Source organism: Rhinatrema bivittatum, chromosome 7, assembly GCF_901001135.1.
Source record: "Rhinatrema bivittatum chromosome 7, aRhiBiv1.1, whole genome shotgun sequence".
NCBI classification, from domain to species: domain Eukaryota; kingdom Metazoa; phylum Chordata; class Amphibia; order Gymnophiona; family Rhinatrematidae; genus Rhinatrema; species Rhinatrema bivittatum.
The window spans coordinates 150,842,543-150,862,619 of NC_042621.1; the positions used below are offsets into that span (position 1 = coordinate 150,842,543).

The 20,077-nt window shown below is 48.4% G+C and overlaps 1 protein-coding gene across 1 annotated transcript in view; it reads left to right on the forward strand.

The window, feature by feature from the left end:
• Positions 1-20,077, forward strand: part of BMPR1A (bone morphogenetic protein receptor type 1A) — a 293,674-nt gene that overhangs the window by 194,267 nt on the left and 79,330 nt on the right. The window contains exon 3 of the mRNA XM_029609335.1: positions 9,002-9,221. Within this exon, the coding sequence (XP_029465195.1) occupies positions 9,155-9,221 (67 nt within the window). The 5' untranslated portion in view covers positions 9,002-9,154. The remainder of the gene's footprint in view (positions 1-9,001; positions 9,222-20,077) is intronic.

A 20,077-nucleotide genomic window follows, 5' to 3' on the forward strand; every position in this document is an offset into this window, starting at 1 on the left:
AATCTGCCCCTGTGCGCACTGAGCCTATTTTGTATAGGCTCTGCGGCGCGCACAAGCCCCGGGACGCATGTATGTCTCAAGGCTTCAAAAAAGGGGTGGAAAGGGGGCGCGGGCGAGGGTGTGGTGGCGGTCTAGGGGCGTGGCCAAGTGCTCCGGCACAGCGGCCTGTGTTGGGGCATGGCGCGCAAGTTACGCCTGCCAGAGGCAGGCATAACTCAACGAAATAAGGTAGGGGGGATTTAGGTAAGGCTAGGGGTTGGGGGGACCAAATAAAAAATTCCCTTCAAGAACGCTCCGAAATCAGAGCGGCCTTGGAGGGAACGGGGAAAGACATCTGGCCTCCCCTAGGGCTCGGCGTGCACAAATGTGCACCCCCTTGCGCGCGCCGACCCCGGATTTTATAACATGCGCGTGGCAGCGCGCGCATGTTATAAAATTGGGTGTACATTTGTGCGCGCCACCTGGCGCGCACAAATGTACCCCACACAAGCTTCTTTTAAAATCAGCCCTTATGTTTTCACAAAGACCTTCCCAGATTAGTGTTTTCCTGATTTTAAATGTATTTGTTTACTTAGTTTTATACATGTATTTAAGTTTACTTATTATAATTACTATTGTTTGTATCCGATTTTTCTGTTTTCATTTTATCTTCTCATTGTTTTAAGATTCCAAATTTTAATATTATGTTTAGTTTTAAGATCCAGAATTTTAATTTGTTTTAAATCACTATTAGCATTAATGTAGTTTGTGTTTTTGATTATGTACATCGCATTGATATACATATGTAAGAAATGATTCCTCAAAATTAATTATTAATATTCCTTAGAATACTCCTTTGTTCCTAGACCAGATGTCATTTCCTGTAAAGGACAGTTTCATGTGTTTCTTTTGTCACCTCATTAATCTGTCACTTCTTTCTACCTGTTCCCATTAAATTAAGATGCCCCCCCCCCTTTTTTTTTTTTTTTTTTAAAACAATGTTCATGAAGATCCAGTTTGTTCCCTGGTCAGGATTTGTCCAGTACTGAAGCAGTCCATCCCTGTTACTTCTCTGTTTGTACATACTTTGAATCTTCTGGAATATCAGTTAAAAGCATCAGTATTCCTTCTAGTTGTCAGTTGAGATTGATTTCATGAGCCATAAAAGAAGGCGAGCCAGGCCAGTCCGGGCTCGCCGCCGATAACTCAGGCGCGAGCCCGGAAGGCAGCTAGGTAGTTAGGATAAGGAAGGGGGGGGGGGGGGGGAAGGAGAAGGCGGTGTGAGCAAGAGAGGCACCAATGAAGAGGCAGCAAATTTGAATGCTGCCTCGTCATTGGCTTAGAGATAGGAAGGAAAAGAAAGGAGAGGTAGGGACAAGGCAGTTGGGAATCAGGCAGCGAGATAGCAGGAGTTCTTGCTGTCGGCTTACCTGATCCCTAACTGCGGGCGTTGCGGGCCAGGCGGTTTCGGAGACGCGTCGGTTTTCGGTTCGCGGGGCGCGCGATGAGGCGATCGAAGAACCAGCAGTCGGCTAAGCCTCGCGGCAGGTCGGCGCGTGCAGCGGATGCAGCGGTCGGGGCGCGGCGGGGCCGTCCTAAGGATGTGGTGAGTGGGGCTGTGTCGCCGGGCCGGGCCACGAGGGACGGGGTCGCGGCCGTTGCTGCGGCGGCGTTACCGCGGGGGTCCCTAGAAACCCCCCCCCCCCTGGCTGTTCAAGCGCCGGATGTCCTCGGGACAGAATCGGGCGAAAGTGGCCCAGAGCCCGACAGCCCGCCTCGCCCCTCCAGCCCGGGGTCTCACTTCGGTTTGGCGATGGGGCAGGCCCAGCCGGGTGCGATGGCGGAGGAGCCGCTTGCGGCTCGCGATTCGGCGCAGGTGCGGCGGCCCAGCCACGTGGCTACCGGGGTAGCGGGCACGGCTCCTTTGTTCTGTTTGCCGGCGGCGGCCCCGGTGTTGGAAGATTCAACGGTGCCCCCTCACATCCCCGTTGGCGTGCGGGATGGCTCCCCTCCGCCCCCGCTGCTAGGGCGGGTGGGCTTAACCTCCCCCGGGGCTCCACTGTCTGTCCGTAAGGCTAGTGAGGCTCGCGTGCGTACCGGAACGGGGGGCCCTCGCGGACGTGCCGGACGGCGGGGTTTGGTCGGGTCATCGCCGGCAGACCCCCCTCGCAAACCGAGCGCTCCCTCGGGGGGCAGACGCCCCCGTTCTGTCCCCGGGGCCCCCCCTGGGTGCTCTCTTGCTGTCACACGGCCCCCGGCTTTGCCTGCGGGTTTCCCCCCGCAGGTCTCGGCGGAGCTAGTGGCCGAGATACTCGGATGCATGGCCAGGGCGGGCTATAGCATTCAGGGGCCCAGCGGGGGTGGGGAGCTGAGCAGTTCGACCTCGGGGGGGAGGCTCTCGGGCCCGGGTGCGTGGCAGGAGGCTCCGATGTTCCCGGAGCTGCCTGTTTTTTGCAGTTCTGCGGGGCTGGGCAAGCAGGGTGACGCGTTCGCGCGCTCTGCCCCGGTGACGGCTGGGCCTCGGGGGACTGGTGTGGAGTGCGTACGGGGGTTCAGCGGGAGCCGAGGCCGGTCATTCGGAGGGTCGGAGGAGGATCTCCCAGGCCCGTCCAGCCGAGAGGCCTGGAGGACCCCTGTGGGTCTGGCTGCGGGAGCAGCGCATGACGGGACGTCGGCTGGCAGAGGCGAGAGGCAGGCTCCGGTGGATGTTGGGGTCCCGAATGTGACGGTGGATGCTGCAGTCGGTGTGCCGGTGGTTGCAGGTAAGGAAGGGTCGGTAAAAGGGGGAGGGGCACACATGGGAAGGCGCCGTAGGTCCAGGCGGGGGTCGGGGTCGAGCTCCTCCACCTCGGGGTCTAGCTCCAGCGGATCCCAGCTGAGTAGGTTGGCGGTTCTTGAGGAAGGTCCGAAATACGAATCGGGGCCCGCAGCTGCTGCGTCCTTGTCGGAATTGTGGGAGGAGGTGCCGGCGCGCTTGGTCAAGCGGATCCGTAAGCGGAAGTTTGTGGATATCTTCAAATTACTGGAGGGGCGTCGAGGCGGGAAGCGATTGTCCAAAAAGGCGAAGAAGCGCAGCCGGAGGAGCGGATCTCGGCCGCGTGTCGCTAAGAATATTGTCAATTGGATGCGTGTTTTTTTGCGCTTGGCTAGCGTAGTTAGTCACTTTGATCCGGCCCAATATGCGGCGTTGTTGTCGTACGCCGATAGCATTTTGGGGGCGTTCCGGGATTATGAGGGTTGGGCCTGGCTCAACTACGATGAAAAATTCCGGGACAAGATGGCGGGTAATAAGCTTATGTCCTGGGGTTCTCAGGACATTCATCTGTGGCTGACACAGATGACTAATAAGGGCGCCGCTTCGGTCAGGAAAGTTGCTGTTGGGAGTGGGGCCATGGGGGTTGGGAGTCTGGGTCCGGCGACAGGTGTCAGGGGGCAGTCCTTTCGGGTCGGAGGAGTCAGGAGTGGTGAAGTGGGATCCAAAGGGGGGGCGGGGGGGACGGATGTCTGTTGGCGGTATAACAAGCTCACGTGCTTGTTCCCGGAGTGCAAGTTTAGACACGCTTGCGCCTCTTGTGGGGGAGCCCATTCCGCTGTCAAGTGCCCGCAGGGAACAGGGGGCGGGGCTGGTAAGGGAACCAAGTAGGTCCCTCCTGGTGAGTAGAGCGGACTCCCCCATCCGGGTACAGGAATTAGTAGCGGGTTTGCGCGAGTATCCGGATGGGGAAGCCGCCTCCATGCTGCGGGTGGGATTCAGGGATGGTTTTCGGATTCCGTACGCTGGCCCAGGGTATGGGGGGGAGAGCGCGTAATTCCAGATCCGTTTCGCGATTGGCGGGGGTGGCCCGGGCAAAACTGAAGGAGGAATTGGATTTGGGCAGAATAGCGGGGCCTTTTTTGGAGAAGCCGTTTGATCGGATGCATTTATCTCCGCTGGCGGTTATTCCGAAGAAGGCTGCGGGTAAGTTTCGGTTGATCCTCAATTTGTCGCATCCAAAAGGGGGGTCGGTTAACGATTTTATCCCGAAGGAGGCGTGCGGAGTAAGGTATTCTTCCTTTGACGATGCGGTGGCGCTCGTGCGCAAGGCGGGGCCAGGGGCATTGTTGGCCAAGGCGGACATAGAGTCGGCCTTTCGCTTGCTCCCGATTCACCCTTCTTCTTTTCCCCTTCTGGGTTTTTACTTTGAAGGGGGGTTTTACGTCGATCGTTGCTTGCCCATGGGATGCGCTGTGTCGTGCGCCTTTTTCGAGGCATTCAGTACGTTTATTCACTGGGCTACTATGGGTGTCAATGGGTGTACGGATTCCCTGCATTACCTGGACGATTTTCTTTTTGTTGGTCCGGGTGGGTCTGATGCCTGTCTGCGGCAGTTGCGGGGTTTTTTGGGTACGGCGGAGCGTTTTGGGGTGCCTATTGCGCTCGACAAAACGGAAGGCCCGGTTACCAAGTTGACCTTTTTGGGCATCGAGCTCGATTCCGTTGCTATGGTTTGTCGATTGCCGGACGACAAGGTTGTTCGGTTGCGGGAGCTGGTAGGCATGGCGAGGAGTGCGGTAAAGCTCACCCTTCGCCAGATGCAGTCGCTGATCGGGTCCCTGACGTTTGCGTGTCGTGTGATCCCCATGGGGCGGGCGTTCATTCGTCGGTTGTCGGCGCGTACGGTGGGGATTAGGTCGGCTCACCACTTCCTTAGAGTGTCGAGGCCGGTGAGGGACGAACTGGAGATCTGGGAAGAATTCTTGCGGTCGTTTAACGGGATTCGGGTGATGCTCGAGCCCGAGGTGTCCACTGCGGACTTGGACCTGTATTCGGACGCGGCGGGGGCGTCGGGCCTGGGGCTTTACTTCAGGGGTCGGTGGTGTGCACAGCCGTGGCCGGCTGATTGGGTGGCGAGCGGCATAGTGCGGAATATAACGTTCCTGGAGCTTTTCCCCATTGTAGTGGCGCTGACTGTTTGGGGGGAGGACCTGGCGAATAAGCAGGTGGTTTGGTGGTGTGATAACTTGGGGGTGGTTCAGGTGGTGAACAGGCAATCTGCCAGGTGCAGCTGGGTCTCCGCCCTTCTGCGGGTCATGGTACTGTTGTGTCTGCGACTGAATGTGAACTTGAGGGCGAGGCATGTTCCGGGATCTTTGAACCTCATCGCTGATGCTCTCTCTCGTTTTAAGTGGGACACCTTTCGGGAGGCGGCACCGCTTGCGGAGCAACATGGAGAGCTGATCCCCAACCACTTGTGGAATTTGGGCAGGATGAAAGCTGGGACTTGATCAGGCGCTCTGTGGCCCCGGCGACATGGAGGTCGTATGTGGCGGGGAATGCGTCGGTTACTCGTTTTTTGATCTCAACCGGGTGGGCGATGGGGGGGGTTGAGGAGGCAGATCTGGTGCGATTCATTTTGTGGGCGAAGGGTGCGGGGTTTTCCCTCGCGTCCGTTCGGAGTCAGTTGGCGGGCTTTGCCTTTTTTCGTAAGCTCGCCGGCGGGGAATATCCGCTGCGGAGTTTTTTGGTACGGAAAGTGCTGGACGGGTGGGGTCGGTCGGGGGGCCTTCGGGTGGACGGGCGTTTGCCGATTCGTTACGGAGATTTGATAGCATTGGCCAGGGGCTTGCGCGGAGTATGCAGGTCGGAGTTCGAGTTGTCCTTGTTTCGCTTAGCGTTTTCCTGGGCGTTCTTTGGCGCGCTCCGCCTTGGGGAGTTAGTAGCTCGGTCTCGGGTGGGCAGGGGGCTGCAGGAGGGGTTGTTGGTGGGTGATGTGCGGGTGTATACGGATCACGTGACCGTTAGGATTCGGCGCTCGAAAACGGATCAGAGGGGAAGAGGGGCGTGGATTTCGATGGTACGAGCGGAGTCTGCTTGGGTTTGCCCGGTGCGTCTGGCGTTGGCGTATGTGGCTGAGCGACCGCAGGTTGGGGGCAGGTTTTTGGTGCATGCCGATGGCTCCCCGCTCTCGAGATATCAATTCGGGGCAGTGCTCCGGAAGGTGGGGGTAGCGTTGGGGTGGGAGGTGCAGCGTTACACGTCACATTCGTTTCGGATTGGCGCGGCTACATCGGCGGCGGAATTGGGATGGTCGGAGGCGAGGATTAAGGCTCTGGGAAGGTGGAAGTCGGAGGCTTTCCGGGCCTATGTACGGAGGTAATCGGGTAGGTGGGCTTGGGGGTGCGCTTCGTTGGCCGCGTTAACGACTGGTTTGTCTTGCAGATCTGGTTGGGGTGGCGACTGTGAGGAATTGTGCCTGGATCGTGGGTCATTCCTTTATTCATCGGGCCTGTCGGCGAGCGAGGAAGCGGCCTTACGGCGAGAATTTAAATCTGGAGCGTGAAGATGTTCGTGTCCGCTGGATCGGAAAAGGGGGGATGCGGTGGGGGGAATTATGCGATATCGTACAAGGCAATGTTGACCGCTTGGGTGCACCCACTTGGCTCATCATTCATTTGGGAGGTAATGATATCGGCAGGCTAACGTGTCGAGAGCTCCTTAAGTTGATGCGGAAGGGCATGGCCTCCCTTATGAATCGTCTGCCTTACACGACCATAGGTTGGTCTGACATGATTATTCGCCTCCAGCACCACCGAGAGCCCCTCTGGCGTAATGGTGTTAAAAAACTGAATCGTCAAATTGGCAAGTGGTTGGTGCGGGAGGGGGGTTTCTGGATTCGACATCGGTGGTCTTGGGAGCTGTTGGGAGGGTATTTCCTTGGGGATGGAGTTCACCTTTCTGATGTGGGTACGGATCTGTTCAATAATGCCTTGGAGGATGGGATTAGGCAGCAATTGTTGGACAGGGGCCGCAGTGGGGGGACAAAGACCAGCTTTTAGTCTTTGTTTGTGGCGGAAAACCCGAGCCGGAAGTTGTATTGTATATTTGTATACTGTAATTGATGGATTGGAGGGGGGGGAGGAATGCCCGTGTAGCTTGGGGCCGCTGCACGGGAAGGCCTAAAGAGCAAGAGGGGCCGATGCTCAGGCCGCAAGCTTACCCTCGCTGATGTCGCGGCGGGGTAAGTGGGGGGGGGGGGAAAAGGGGGCAGAAGCTAGCTTATCACCGGGCCGAGGTGTAAGCAAAAAAGGGGGGATACGTGGGAGAAGGAAGGCGGGGGGGGGGGGGGGGTGTTATTTTGGTTTATTGTTAATGAGTCGGCTCGGGTTAATTTAATTTAATAAACTGCGGCCTTTTTTGTTTATCACCAAAACTGTTGTAATGTGGTGTTATTTATGACGTTTGTTTATCACCAAAATGTTATGAAGTGTGTGATTTCCGAGCAGGAGGGGGAAAGGTAGCAGCCGTACGAAGGTCTCGAGTCCCTGGGTTAAAGAAGGCGAGCCAGGCCAGTCCGGGCTCGCCGCCGATAACTCAGGCGCGAGCCCGGAAGGCAGCTAGGTAGTTAGGATAAGGAAGGGGGGGGGGGGGGGAAGGAGAAGGCGGTGTGAGCGAGAGAGGCACCAATGAAGAGGCAGCAAATTTGAATGCTGCCTCGTCATTGGCTTAGAGATAGGAAGGAAAAGAAAGGAGAGGTAGGGACAAGGCAGTTGGGAATCAGGCAGCGAGATAGCAGGAGTTCTTGCTACCCGCCCTCCCTCCCCGAAGGATATACTGTCTGTTATGGGGTTTCTGCATGTCGCAGTGGTGGCGGAAAACCCGAGCCGGAAGTTGTATTGTATATTTGTATACTGTAATTGATGGATTGGAGGGGGGGGAGGAATGCCCGTGTAGCTTGGGGCCGCTGCACGGGAAGGCCTAAAGAGCAAGAGGGGCCGATGCTCAGGCCGCAAGCTTACCCTCGCTGATGTCGCGGCGGGGTAAGTGGGGGGGGGGGGGAAAAGGGGGCAGAAGCTAGCTTATCACCGGGCCGAGGTGTAAGCAAAAAAGGGGGGATACGTGGGAGAAGGAAGGCGGGGGGGGGGTGTTATTTTGGTTTATTGTTAATGAGTCGGCTCGGGTTAATTTAATTTAATAAACTGCGGCCTTTTTTGTTTATCACCAAAACTGTTGTAATGTGGTGTTATTTATGACGTTTGTTTATCACCAAAATGTTATGAAGTGTGTGATTTCCGAGCAGGAGGGGGAAAGGTAGCAGCCGTACGAAGGTCTCGAGTCCCTGGGTTAAAGAGTACGAAGTCTTCTACTACATGATCTAAGAGGATCCATATTAAATAGTCTGTAAATCTCTTCGGTGAAAGTTAAGTTTTAAGTTAAAGCAATCTGTAAATAAACAGGAGTGAATTTTCAAAGAAGTAACGTGCCTAAACACATAGCATTTTTATCATAGCAGTTTTCAAAAGCCTCTTTATGCGCATAACACCTTTTGAAAAATTACTACCACAGCATATTAAGTATTCTGGTTTTAGTGCAGTTAATGTATACAGATGTAAAAAATGATTTTGAAAACTTAGGGAGTAGCCAGAATCTTTTAGCCACCAGGGCAAAAATTGAACTTTTGGGGTTTTTATTTTTGGACTTTTGAGTTTTTCTTGATTTGTCTATAATCAGGCTGCTGTGTCTTCTCTTGGGCCGGGCCAGGCCTGCTTCAGAAACAGCAACAGTAGCGCCTTCTAGCCTTGGGCTAACTGCAGAAGTAGCGCTTTCCCTGTCCGGGGCCTGCTGTAGTCGCTTCTTTCTGTTCCTGGGTTAGAGCTGCACTGGCAACACTTTTCTTGTACCCAGGCCTGTTGCAGCAGAAACAACTGCTCCTGGGCCCAGGCCAGCACCCAGGAAATTTACGCCCCAGAATATGTGCTTTCATTTCATCTATACTGTCTTACTGATTTTTAAATGAGTAGATTCTTCCCTTGCATCCCTGCATATTGTTGTCAAGTGTTATTAAAGAATTGATCTGGTTATAGATGCTGTTTTAATTTCTATAATTTTCATAGTCAAACTTTCAGCAGCCTTCTGAAATGATATAATGCCAGTTATGTCTGCTGAGCTTGATTTTAAGTGAGGTGATTCCCCCTCCTCGCTTTCTGTTGGTCTTGTTGGGGATCAGGCATCTGCTCAATACCTTGATTTAATTTTATATTTTAGGGTGGTCATGTTTGTACAGCAGTAGAAGCTGAGGAGCAGTTATTGGAAGACCACCTACAACCCTGCACTTGCTCAGAACTTCTCAAGTTTCAAGCCAAGCTTAAAATTTGTTCCGTGATAGCAGAAGTGCACAGGATAAACTGAAAGTGAACAATGGCTGGATTAAAAGTTTACCTCAAGTTACTTGGTGCCTACCTACTCATCGTTCTCCATGTTTACGGTAAGTTTATATCCTTTTTAAACCTTTCCCAGAGAGCTCTTTGTATTATTCGTGTACTTTATGAAGGTGGCATTCTTGTAAAGGCTTTTCAGTTTGTCATAACCGGAGAATGTCTAATATTTTAGCTCTTTGAATATTTTAACATACCCGTTTGTGAATATTGGCAAGCATTGCAATCATTTTTCCCTCTTTGTACTGAAATTGATTTCTAAGTTGGAGGCTCCAGAAAAGCCTGCTCTCATGTGGAATCATGCATAGGCTTAGCTTGCAGGAAATTGGCTCTGAGCCCAGACTGCGCTCCCTGTTGCCACTTGCCTCGCTAGTGACGGAGACTCCTAAAAGATTAAACATGCAGAACAGGAACAGAAGATAAGTCTAAAAAGTGATAATCCCATGGGAATACCGCAGCACAGTTTCTCACATGTTTCATGCTGTACTCGGTGCCAGAGGCAGGATGTCTACAGCTGACAGCTGTTCACGTCAGTGCACGAGGCTGCAAAACTAAATTTGACTTCAAAACGGTTGAGAAAAACAGGGCGTGATACTTACAATACATATATGTTTGACTTTGAATTAATATCTAGAAAAGATCTATGCAAGAAAGTAGGACTGCCTTGTTTAATAGTATTCAAATATAGGTACAGAATGTTTTTGTGAAACCTTCACAATGTATATGTAGATGTCTACACCACTTACATGGAATATTTGTAGGTATTGCTTTATTTCTTTCTCCATATATTCTGGTGAGGGATTTGAAAATTCACCCAGGGCTTACTCATCAATACTCTCCATGTACTGCAATTTCCCCCTCCCCTACCCCATTACAATAATTTGTTTTGAAAGTTAGTAAATGGGCAGGAGCACATGGTGAGCGCATTTCTCTGAACAAGCAATTCACCTCAGTCACATACACATGGGGCAAAGTCACCTTGATGGCATCAACCCAGAATGTGATTTCCAGAGCTTTCCAGGAAATTCCTAGATCTCTCCTGAGCATGTGCAGCAACTCCTGCATGCCTGTTTGTCATTTTCTGCAGTGGAATCTGATCTGCAGTGGATTTGGTGTTTTTCAGAACTATTGTTCCTTAGCTACATTTTCTAAGGCAGTTTCCAGAACATTTTAAAACATTTTTAGATCCCTCGAGCATATGCGGCAGTTCTCCAGTGCCTCAGTTTATCATTTTCCACTACGGACCGTTTGGATATGTTTTTAATTGTAACTGTTTCTTAGCTGCGTTTGCTAAAGAGAAGCATTTTTTTGTGTTTCCTGTAAGTCCTTTTTCTTTTAGTTTGCCTTAGTGTGTTTCATTTACCTGTAGTTTTTTGATGCTTTATCAAAGTTTCTTTAGGTTGTCACTCCAGACAAAGGTCTGTTTTTCTCTGTGGCTTTCGGTGGGCCTCAGTCGACTCCCTTCTTTTCCTCTGGCCACTTTTTTTTTTTTTTGGAGAGGGGGTTGGTGGAGAGATTCTGCATCATCTGCTTTTCTGATAATGACAGAAATGAAGGCCAGAGGCTTCAAATAGAGAGATGTCAATTACAAAATTATAGAATACGCTATAAATATCTGGGGGGGAAGATCATGTTATTGCCAAATGGTAGTATATATATTAAGCTGTCAGTGAGGACCATCAAGGTCCACGATGACTGATTCATCTTGAACAAAAGTAGAATAGTATAAAACATAAGGACCATAGAGTTGCTTTTTCTGCTGGAGATCAGGATTTGCTGAAGAAGATATGGATTTTTTTCAGCACAAAGCCTAAGGATAAGACCAAAGACTGACACAGATCTTGATCTCTGTTTGTGTCATGCAACAGACTCTGAAAGCACGAGTATGGAGCCATGGAGAAATGGTTCTGAAAATCCACTGAAGGATCAGGACTGATGGCACTGATCTCCTTCGATATGTGTCTCTGAGAGTAGAGGCGATCCATATGTGGTGTCTGACTCCCAATCCCTCCCCCACCCCCCAAAAAAAAGTGGTTCCACTTAGAAGAAGGCTGGCTGTCTCATTCTGAGCAGTAGTTGTGTCTGTTTTCATAGGTACAGCTCGAGGTCTTTACCTTTAACCTTCATCCTACCAACTGGGGTCCAGTTGGACCCCAAGCACTAATGTGCTTCCGCTTTATAAACACTAGACATTATTTTCAGCCGCCATTTTAGGAATTTGTCACTTAGCCTACGGTAAGTCTGATTCAAATGTTGCTCTAAACTATTCTACTTTATTTTTCCTACAGCAGCTATTTATTATTTGGGGTCCAAAAAGACCCCAGAATTTGGACCCCAGTTGCTAAGATTGTGATGTAAAATATGTTGGTAGGATGAAGGTTAAAGACACCTCTAAATAGGTCAGCCCTCCTGCTGAGGCTTGTTGACACTTTGTCGCAGCTATCTTACAGGCTGATGTAGAAATATGGGTTTATTTGTACACACCTTTCATTCTGAACTTCAAAACACATTTTCTGTGCATAAGCCTTCCTGCCAATGCAGCATGGAGTTTTGTGCAAGAAAAACATGCTTTCTTAATGGGAGTATTGCTTAGCATACTCGCATGGAAACCCCATGCAAATGAGGGTATTGAGTAGTACTCCCTGATCCAGAGAGGTGTGTTAGCTCAGACTAGCAATGGAAACTTAATTTCAGGTCAGAGATGGAGTTAAGTTTCCAGTACTACTGCGCTGGTATTTAACCCACCCATCCCCCTCCAAAAAGAAAAGAAAAAAGGAACACTTTAGACAGATAAGTACATATTATCCCCCTCCGCCATATCTCACCCCCCTCCTAATTCCACCATATTACACTCCTCCTAATTCCCCCACCCTGAAGTCCACAAGCAATTGCATTTGTACTATAGTTATTATTTCTATCTCTTGAAAAACCTTCTCTTGGGTCTCATAGCACTGTATTTTCTCCTACCGCCCAAGTTCTCCTATTTTCCTGTTTCATGTAACTTTATTCTTCCCACTCGGTTCATAATATTTATTCCCATGTTATCTGTAAACAGATGTGATATGTCTATGAACATCGGTATATAAAAGTTTTAAATAAATAAAATATTAACCTGTTTGTGGCAGTGGCTGCTACTTAGCTGGATACATCAGTACTTATCTGGCTAAGGTTCACTGCTGCCACATTAGTCAGTACTTATGCAGATAAGTGGCAGCGGTTCGCCGCTGCTAGATAGTTGGATAACGACTGACTTATCTGGCTAAGTGGCAGCAGCGAACTGCAGCCAGATACCCAGATAAGTACTACTGTGTCCAGCTAAGTGACAGTGGCTGCCATTTTGCTGGATAAGTATTCCCTCTTTATCGGGTGCTTCAATCACCCCTTCCTGACTTGAAATAGCCTTCAGTCTGTGCTGAATGCACATTATAAGGTCGTTTTTTTTTTGTTTTTTTTTTAACTCCCAATGTCTTAGTATATCATGAGCTTGCTGCGTTGGTAGTTAAAAATAAATAAAATAATAATTTGAGCATAAAAATGTGCTGAAATCCAGGGCATAGTGTTTTAATGTACAGATTTCTGCATCAGTCTGTTAAAGGAGGAGCTTTGGAAGCAGATAGCAGAGGTGGGTGGCTGACATCAACCTGAACTGCCTACTGCTGTTTACCTTGCTTTGTCAAGCATCTTACTGCCATTGCTTCAAAGAAATTAAATTAAAAAACAACCCTCTGTCGGCGAAACAAAATGGATCCGATTGGATTTCAACAACAATTTCTTTGATCTCTTGACAAATCTTTATATAGAAAGGGTTGGTAGTTTCATACAACAGTACACTACTGATACCCTCTGATGTCTTAGGGCTGTTCTCTGTAATCATTAACTGCCTACCTCCTTCCAATGAAACTTTTTTTTTTTTAAGTTAAGTAATTTAAAAAGTGTATGATGTACAACAAATGAAAAATAGAAAAACAGTATATAATCTTTATATGAAATAGTCTGCTGTAAACTTTAAGTAATGTGCTAAACAGTTATCTCTGTAAATCCACGGCATCGAAAGTTTTTGAATTATCTTATTGCCCTCCCAATGTGGCCATGTTTCAAATGGATGTCCTTCATCAGGGGATGTCACTTCATTGAAAATGGAGTGGAGCAGTAGCCTAGTGGTTAGAGCCGCAGGCTACAAACCATGGAAACCAGGGTTCAAATCCTGCTGTTGCTCCTTGTGACCTTGGGCGTCACTTTACCCTTCATTGTCTCAGGTACAAATTTAGATTGTAAGCCCTGTGGGGGATAGGGAATTACCTATAGTACTGAATGTAATCCGCTTTGATGTTCACTTTGAAGTGCTGAAAAGTGGAATATAAAATAAATAAATAAAATGTGCCGGTGAATCGAATATTCCAACTGTGTTGAACGGCATTACTGGCTTAATGGCTCATACACTGAAAATAGTTTTTAATTGCATCCGTTTCTTTTAAAACAGCCATGTGACCTGGAAGAAGCCAATCAAATTTGAAGGAAATCATAGGCCAACCATAATGAGTTTTGAATATCCAATCATAATGACACCACAGAATCGTATACGTTTCAGTACGAGGCTACGCACACTGTACTGTGTAAAAATTACTTGAATAGAATGTATAAAATATATGAAGGGTGCCTGATGCCACCAAATAAGAGGGATAAAGCACAGTATTACAACAGGGATAGCCAATCTGGTTCTTCGTTCATATCTGATTGTGATACTGTATTAAGAGTATAAATCCAAAAGGATTCTCGATAATTGAGGTGCGCTTGTACATCGCCTCCATGTATAGGGACTGGTGCTTGTTTGATGACTGTCCAAACTCCTTGCAATGCTGTACCATTGGTGCGCTTAAAGTGTGTGTTCGTAAATGGTAACCCATTATTAGATCTTGTCAACATGTGCCCTCCATTGTGTTTTTACAAAAACCACAAGTGCCACATTTTCAGTGGTATCCATCTGTATATGAAATTTTTTTTCCAATAAATGGGAGTGTACTACCCTGTCCCATATATTTGAACTGCATGACATTGTTATTAAAGACAGTTCCTGAAATGTATCATGTAACGTCAAAAGTTGCCAGTTCTTTCTAATGGAGATTGCTATAAAAGCTGATGATGTGGTCTACTTTAAAACATAGACCAAATGAGAATATTCTTTACTGGGTTTGTTGGTAACAAGGACTGTCAATCAGTATATTTGACCCACTTTGATGAAAAGTTAGTTGAGTACACAAAACTTTGGAGCAGTTTTGTGTACCATCAAGAACATTAAGATCAATAAAATTAAAAGAGATCAAGGAAATTACAACTTAGAACATGTATACATTTGGATTGGTAAAAGGCATCAGACATTGTAACCAAAGCGGGTAAGATTTGCCTTCTCGTCCAATAATAATTCTATTGAGTCAGATGAGATGGAAAAAAATTGGGCAGACAAACAGGTTAAAGCTACACGAGGAAGTACTTTATTTTTATTTTTTATTTTTAAATTTTTTTTTTTTTTAATTTTAAAGAAGGGCACCCTCCAGGACAAGGATCCAGGAAAACATACAGAGGACGGTATCACAAACCATACCAAGAAGAGTCGCAATCCCAGTCACGCATAATGCACCAGCAATTTAAGAAATATCTTTAGTACTTAACTAATCCTCTACTGAGCTTACCACAGCCCAATTAGAAGTTTTAAATAGTGGGCTTTCATTTGTTCCCACGACTGGACATTCTGAGTTTGACAGTAGGATAGCCATCCACTGGTGTGTGTGTGTGCAGGTTGCATTTGAGACTATAGCTTGATAAAACTTAGACTTTGACTTCTGATGTTTCCATCGTTCATCCTCACTCAAGGTGGAATCCACCAGTCCCATTAGATCCACACATCTGTACTTTTAGACAATTGGTGTTTCAAGATTTGATATGTTATGAGGCCAGGAAAGAGAGATGTTATCCCAATTTCTCAAGAGATCAACTGTCAGCTTGACAATATTATCTTTAACACCTAATCTGGTTATCAAACAAGCAGACAGGCAGGGGGCCAATGTCATGCAACATCTTCAACAATATGGGGTAGATTTTCAGACCGCGCGAATAGGCGTACTTTTGCTGGCGCATCAGGCGCAAGCAAAAGTACGCGGGATTTTAGTAGATACGCGCGTAGCCGCTAAAATCCTGGATCGGCGCGCGCAAGGCTATCGATTCTGTATAGCCGGTGCGTGCCGAGCCGCGCAGCCTACCCCCGTTCCCTCCGAGGCCGCTCCGAAATCGGAGCGGTCTCGGAGGGAACTTTCTTTTGCCCTCCCCTCACCTTCCCCTCCCTTCCCCTACCTAACCCACCCGCCCGGCCCTGTCTAAAACCCCCCCTTACCTTTGTCGGGGGATTTACGCCTCCCGGAGGGAGACGTAAATCCCCGCGTGCCAGCGGGCCGCTAGCGCGCCGGGACGCGACCTGGGGGCGGGTACGGAGGGCGCGGCCACGCCCGCCCCCAAAACGCCGCGCCGACCGGGCCCGCCCCCCGACACGCCCCCCTCGCCAAAACCCCGGGACTTACGCGAGTCCTGGGGTCTGCGCGCGCCGGTAGGCCTATTGAACATAGGCCTACCGGCCTATGTTCAATGTCTGCGCGCGCCGGTATGTCTGCGCGCAGACATATGTCTGCGCGCGCCGGTATGTCTGCGCGCGCCGGTATGTCTGCGCGCGCCGGTATGTCTGCGCGTATGTCTGCGCGCGCCGGTATGTCTGCGCCGGTATGTCTGCGGTATGTATGCGCCGGTATGTCTGCGCGCGCCGGTATGTCTGCGCGCGCCGGTATGTCTGCGCGCGCCGGTAGGCCTATTGAACATAGGCCTACCGGCGCGCAGGGCCCTGCTCGCCTAAATCCGCCCGGATTTAGGCGGATTTAGGCGAGCAGGGCTCTGAAAATCCGCCCCTATGTGGATAGTTTCATTTAAATGATACTAATTCTTACTGGTCTTTATCTTATGATCCCACATTTGAATTGTAGGAACGGTTAAAAAAAGAGTCTTCAACTAGCACCATTCATGACCGATAAACAGAAGAGATATTTATTGCCTATTAATCCTTGGAGACCTACTATTTATCAGGTTTCCAAGATCCATAAGTGCATAACTGCTCCACCATCAGACCAGTAGTTTCACTTAATGGGGCAGTATTAGAGCCACCAGTGGTGTTTGTGAATCAATTTTTACAATCTTTCTTGATGCAGTTGAGGTCCTATGTTAAAGATACAGTGCATTTTTTGTCGATTTTACAAGCCTGTCATTTGGGTTCTAATACAGTGTGGTTAGTAACTATGGATATTAAGGCACTTTATACCCACAGACCCCCAACAGGCCACGTTGAATGTTGTGGAGGTTATGTTGTCCCAATGCACTGGAGGGCAGCGAATACCATCTCTGTGGACTCAGGAAGGAACGGGTGTCTGTGACCCACAGACACCCGTTATTGACAGCTGTGCAGCCCACAACTCTACCCCCCCCCCCCCAACTCACACAGGGCATTAAGGAACTAAAAAAAACAGTATTACAGTGGGCTCTGGTAGAATTAGACCTGTGATCCAGAGACACACTGTATCAAGTGCAACAAGTACATAATGCCTTCTCTGTATTAAATACTGAAGAAGTTCTTGAGAAAAAGATTGAAGTGTTATCTGAAAAGAGAGAAGAAACCCAATGCATACAGAAATTCCAGATCAGAAACCAAAGAAAAAAGCTCACTGTGATGGATGACTGTCATCAGAGGCACTAATCTTTTCCCTTGCACAAATGCAAAGGGAAAAGTGGATAACAAAATTCAACTAAAGAGGTCACAAAAGGAGTCCAGGAACAGCAGTAAACTGAACGAAGAACGTTGGAAAGCTATAAGCACAAATGCTCGTAGTTTGGGCAATAAAACCCTAGATCTGCAAGCCCTAATGGTGGAGGCGGACTTGGACGTTGTTGCTGTCACAGAAATGTGGTTTATGGAATCTCATGACTGGGATACGGCAATACTAGGCTATAACTTGTTAAGGAAGGACAGAGAGGATAGGAAAGGGGGGAGGAGTGGCTCTTTATGTCAGAAACAATATCCAAGCATCTGAGCTGCAAGGAAGATGGGGCAATGAAGAAGCACTATGGGCCGACCTAAAAAAAGATGGGGGGATCCATTTTTATCAGAGTGGTTTACAGGCCTTCAAACCAATAGGAAGAGCTGGACAGAGATCTGGTTGAAGACATCCAAAAGATAGGAAAGAAGGGAGAAGTGGTGATCGTTGGAGACTTTAATATGCCAGATGTAGACTGGAGAATCCCATCTGCAGAATCTAATAATAGAGAAATAGTGGATGCCCTGCAGGTAGCTTTGTTCAAACAAATGGTAATGGAACCCATGAGAGAAGGAGCTATACTTGACTTAGTGCTCACTAATGGAGATAATGTCTCTGATGTCCAGGTGGGTGCCCACCTCAGTACCAGTGATCATCAAACGGTATGGTTTAATATCACAAAAAGGATACAGAAAAGAAGCACAAAAACCCGAGTTTTGCAGTTCAAAAACACGGACTTTGATGAAATGGGGAAGTACCTGGAGGAAGAACTAAAAGGCTGGGAGAATGATGTGGATCAACAGTGGACCAATCTAAAAGGAGCAGTTACCAAGGCAACTAATCTATATGTTAGGTTTCATTTTTCTTTTTCTTTTCTTTACTTTTCTATCTGGTTCTCAAAGGAGGTGGCTGACAAAATAAAGGCTAAAAGAACAGCGTTCAAGAAATATAAAAGATCCCAAAGGGAGGAGCACAAAGAAGAATATCTGGTAGAACTGAGGGAGACGAAGAAATTAATCGACATCAAAAAGTCAAGCGGAAGAAAGGATTGCCAAGGAGGTAAATAGAGGTGACAAAACATTTTTCAGATACATCAGTGAAAAGAGAAGTCCAAAGTGGTATAGTGAAATTGAAAGGTGGAAAGGATCAATGTATGCAGAGAGACGAAGAAATGGCAGAAATATTAAATGAATACTTCAGTTCTGTGTTCACTAAAGAGGACCCTGGAGAAGGACTGTCGCTAGTTAACAAGAAACTGGAGGAAAGTGGAGTAGATGAAACTGTTTACAGAAGAGAATGTATGGGAAGAGCTAGGAAAACTGAAAGTGGACAAAGCCATGGGGCCTGATGAAGTTCATCCCAGGATACTGAGGGAGCTCAGAGATGTGCTGGCAGGTCCGCTGTGTGATCTGTTCAATAGATCCCTAGAAACGATAGTGGTGCCGAGTGATTGGAGAAGAGCGGTGGTGGTCCCGCTTCACAAGAGTGGGAACAGAGAAGAGGCTGGTAACTACAGACCAGTTAGCCTCACTTCGGTGGTGGGAAAAGTAATAGAGTCACTGTTGAAAGAGAGAATAGTGAACTATCTACAGTCGGGAGAATTGCTCTACCAGAGGCAGCATAGATTCACCAGGGGAAGATCCTGTCAGACAAATCTGATTGACATTTTTGACTGGGTAACCAAGAAATTGGATCAAGGAAGAGCACTCGATGTCATCTACTTGGATTTCAGCAAAGCTTTTGATACAGTCCCGCACAGGAGACTGGTGAATAAAATGAGAAGCTTAGGAGTGAGTGCCGAGGTGGTGGCCTGGATTGCAAACTGGTTGACGGACAGAAGACAATGTGTGATGGTAAATGGAACTCTCTCTGAAGAGAGAGCGGTTTTAAACAGTGTACCGCAAGGATCGGTGTTGGGACCAGTCCTGTTCAATATCTTTGTGAGCGACATTGCGGACGGGATAGAAGGTAAGGTTTGTCTTTTTGCGGATGACACTAAGATCTGCAACAGAGTGGACATGCCAGAAGGAGCGGAGAGAACGAGACGGGATTTAAGGTAGCCGGAAGAGTGGTTGAAGATATGGCAGCTGAGATTCAATGCCAAGAAGTGCATAGTCATGCATATCGGGAGTGGAAATCCAAATGAACTGTATTCGATGGGGGTGGGGGGGGAGACTGATGTGCACGGAGAGACCTTGGGGTGATAGTGTCTAATGATCTGAAGTCGGCAAAACAATGTGACAAGGCGATAGCTAAAGCCAGAAGAATTCTGGGCTGCATAGAGAGAGGAATATCGAGTAAGAAAAGGGAAGTGATTATCCTCTTGTACAGGTCCTTGGTGAGGCCTCACCTGGAGTACTCTGTTCAGTTCTGGAGACCTTATCTCCAAAGAGACAGAGACAAGATGGAGGCGGTCCAGAGAAGGGCGACCAAAAAGGTGGAGGGTCTTCATCGAATGACTTATGAGGAGAGATTGAAGAAAGGAGGAGCAGAATATGATACAGACTTTCAGATACTTGAAAGGTTTTAATGATCCAAAGACGACGACAAACCTTTTCCGTCGGGAAAAAAATCAACAGAACCAGGGGTCACAATTTGAAGCTCCAGGGAAGAAGACTCAGAACCAATGTCAGGAAGTATTTCTTCATGGAGAAGGTGGTGGATGCCTGGAATGCCCTTCCGGAGGAAGTGGTGAAGACCAGAACTGTGAAGGACTTCAAAGGGGCGTGGGATAAACACTGGGGATCCATAAAGTCTAGAGGACATGAATGAAGAGTGGGTGGCTCGCGGGAGTGACGGCTACTACCTGGCGATAATACCCTTATTCAATAAACATACACATGGTTAATGCGACTCCAACATTGCTCTAAGCTTCAACGGCAAGAGGAAATGTGGAAAAAAGGATTTCCATTCACAAAAAAGTGGGGAATAGCTTGCTTGTTACGGCGGTTACTACCCCAAACCAAATAAACCTGATACTTCGCTTTCAATGCATATCCAGCATAGCTCTCTGCTTCAACGGCAGGGGAGAAAGACTGATACTTCAAGCATATCCAGCATAG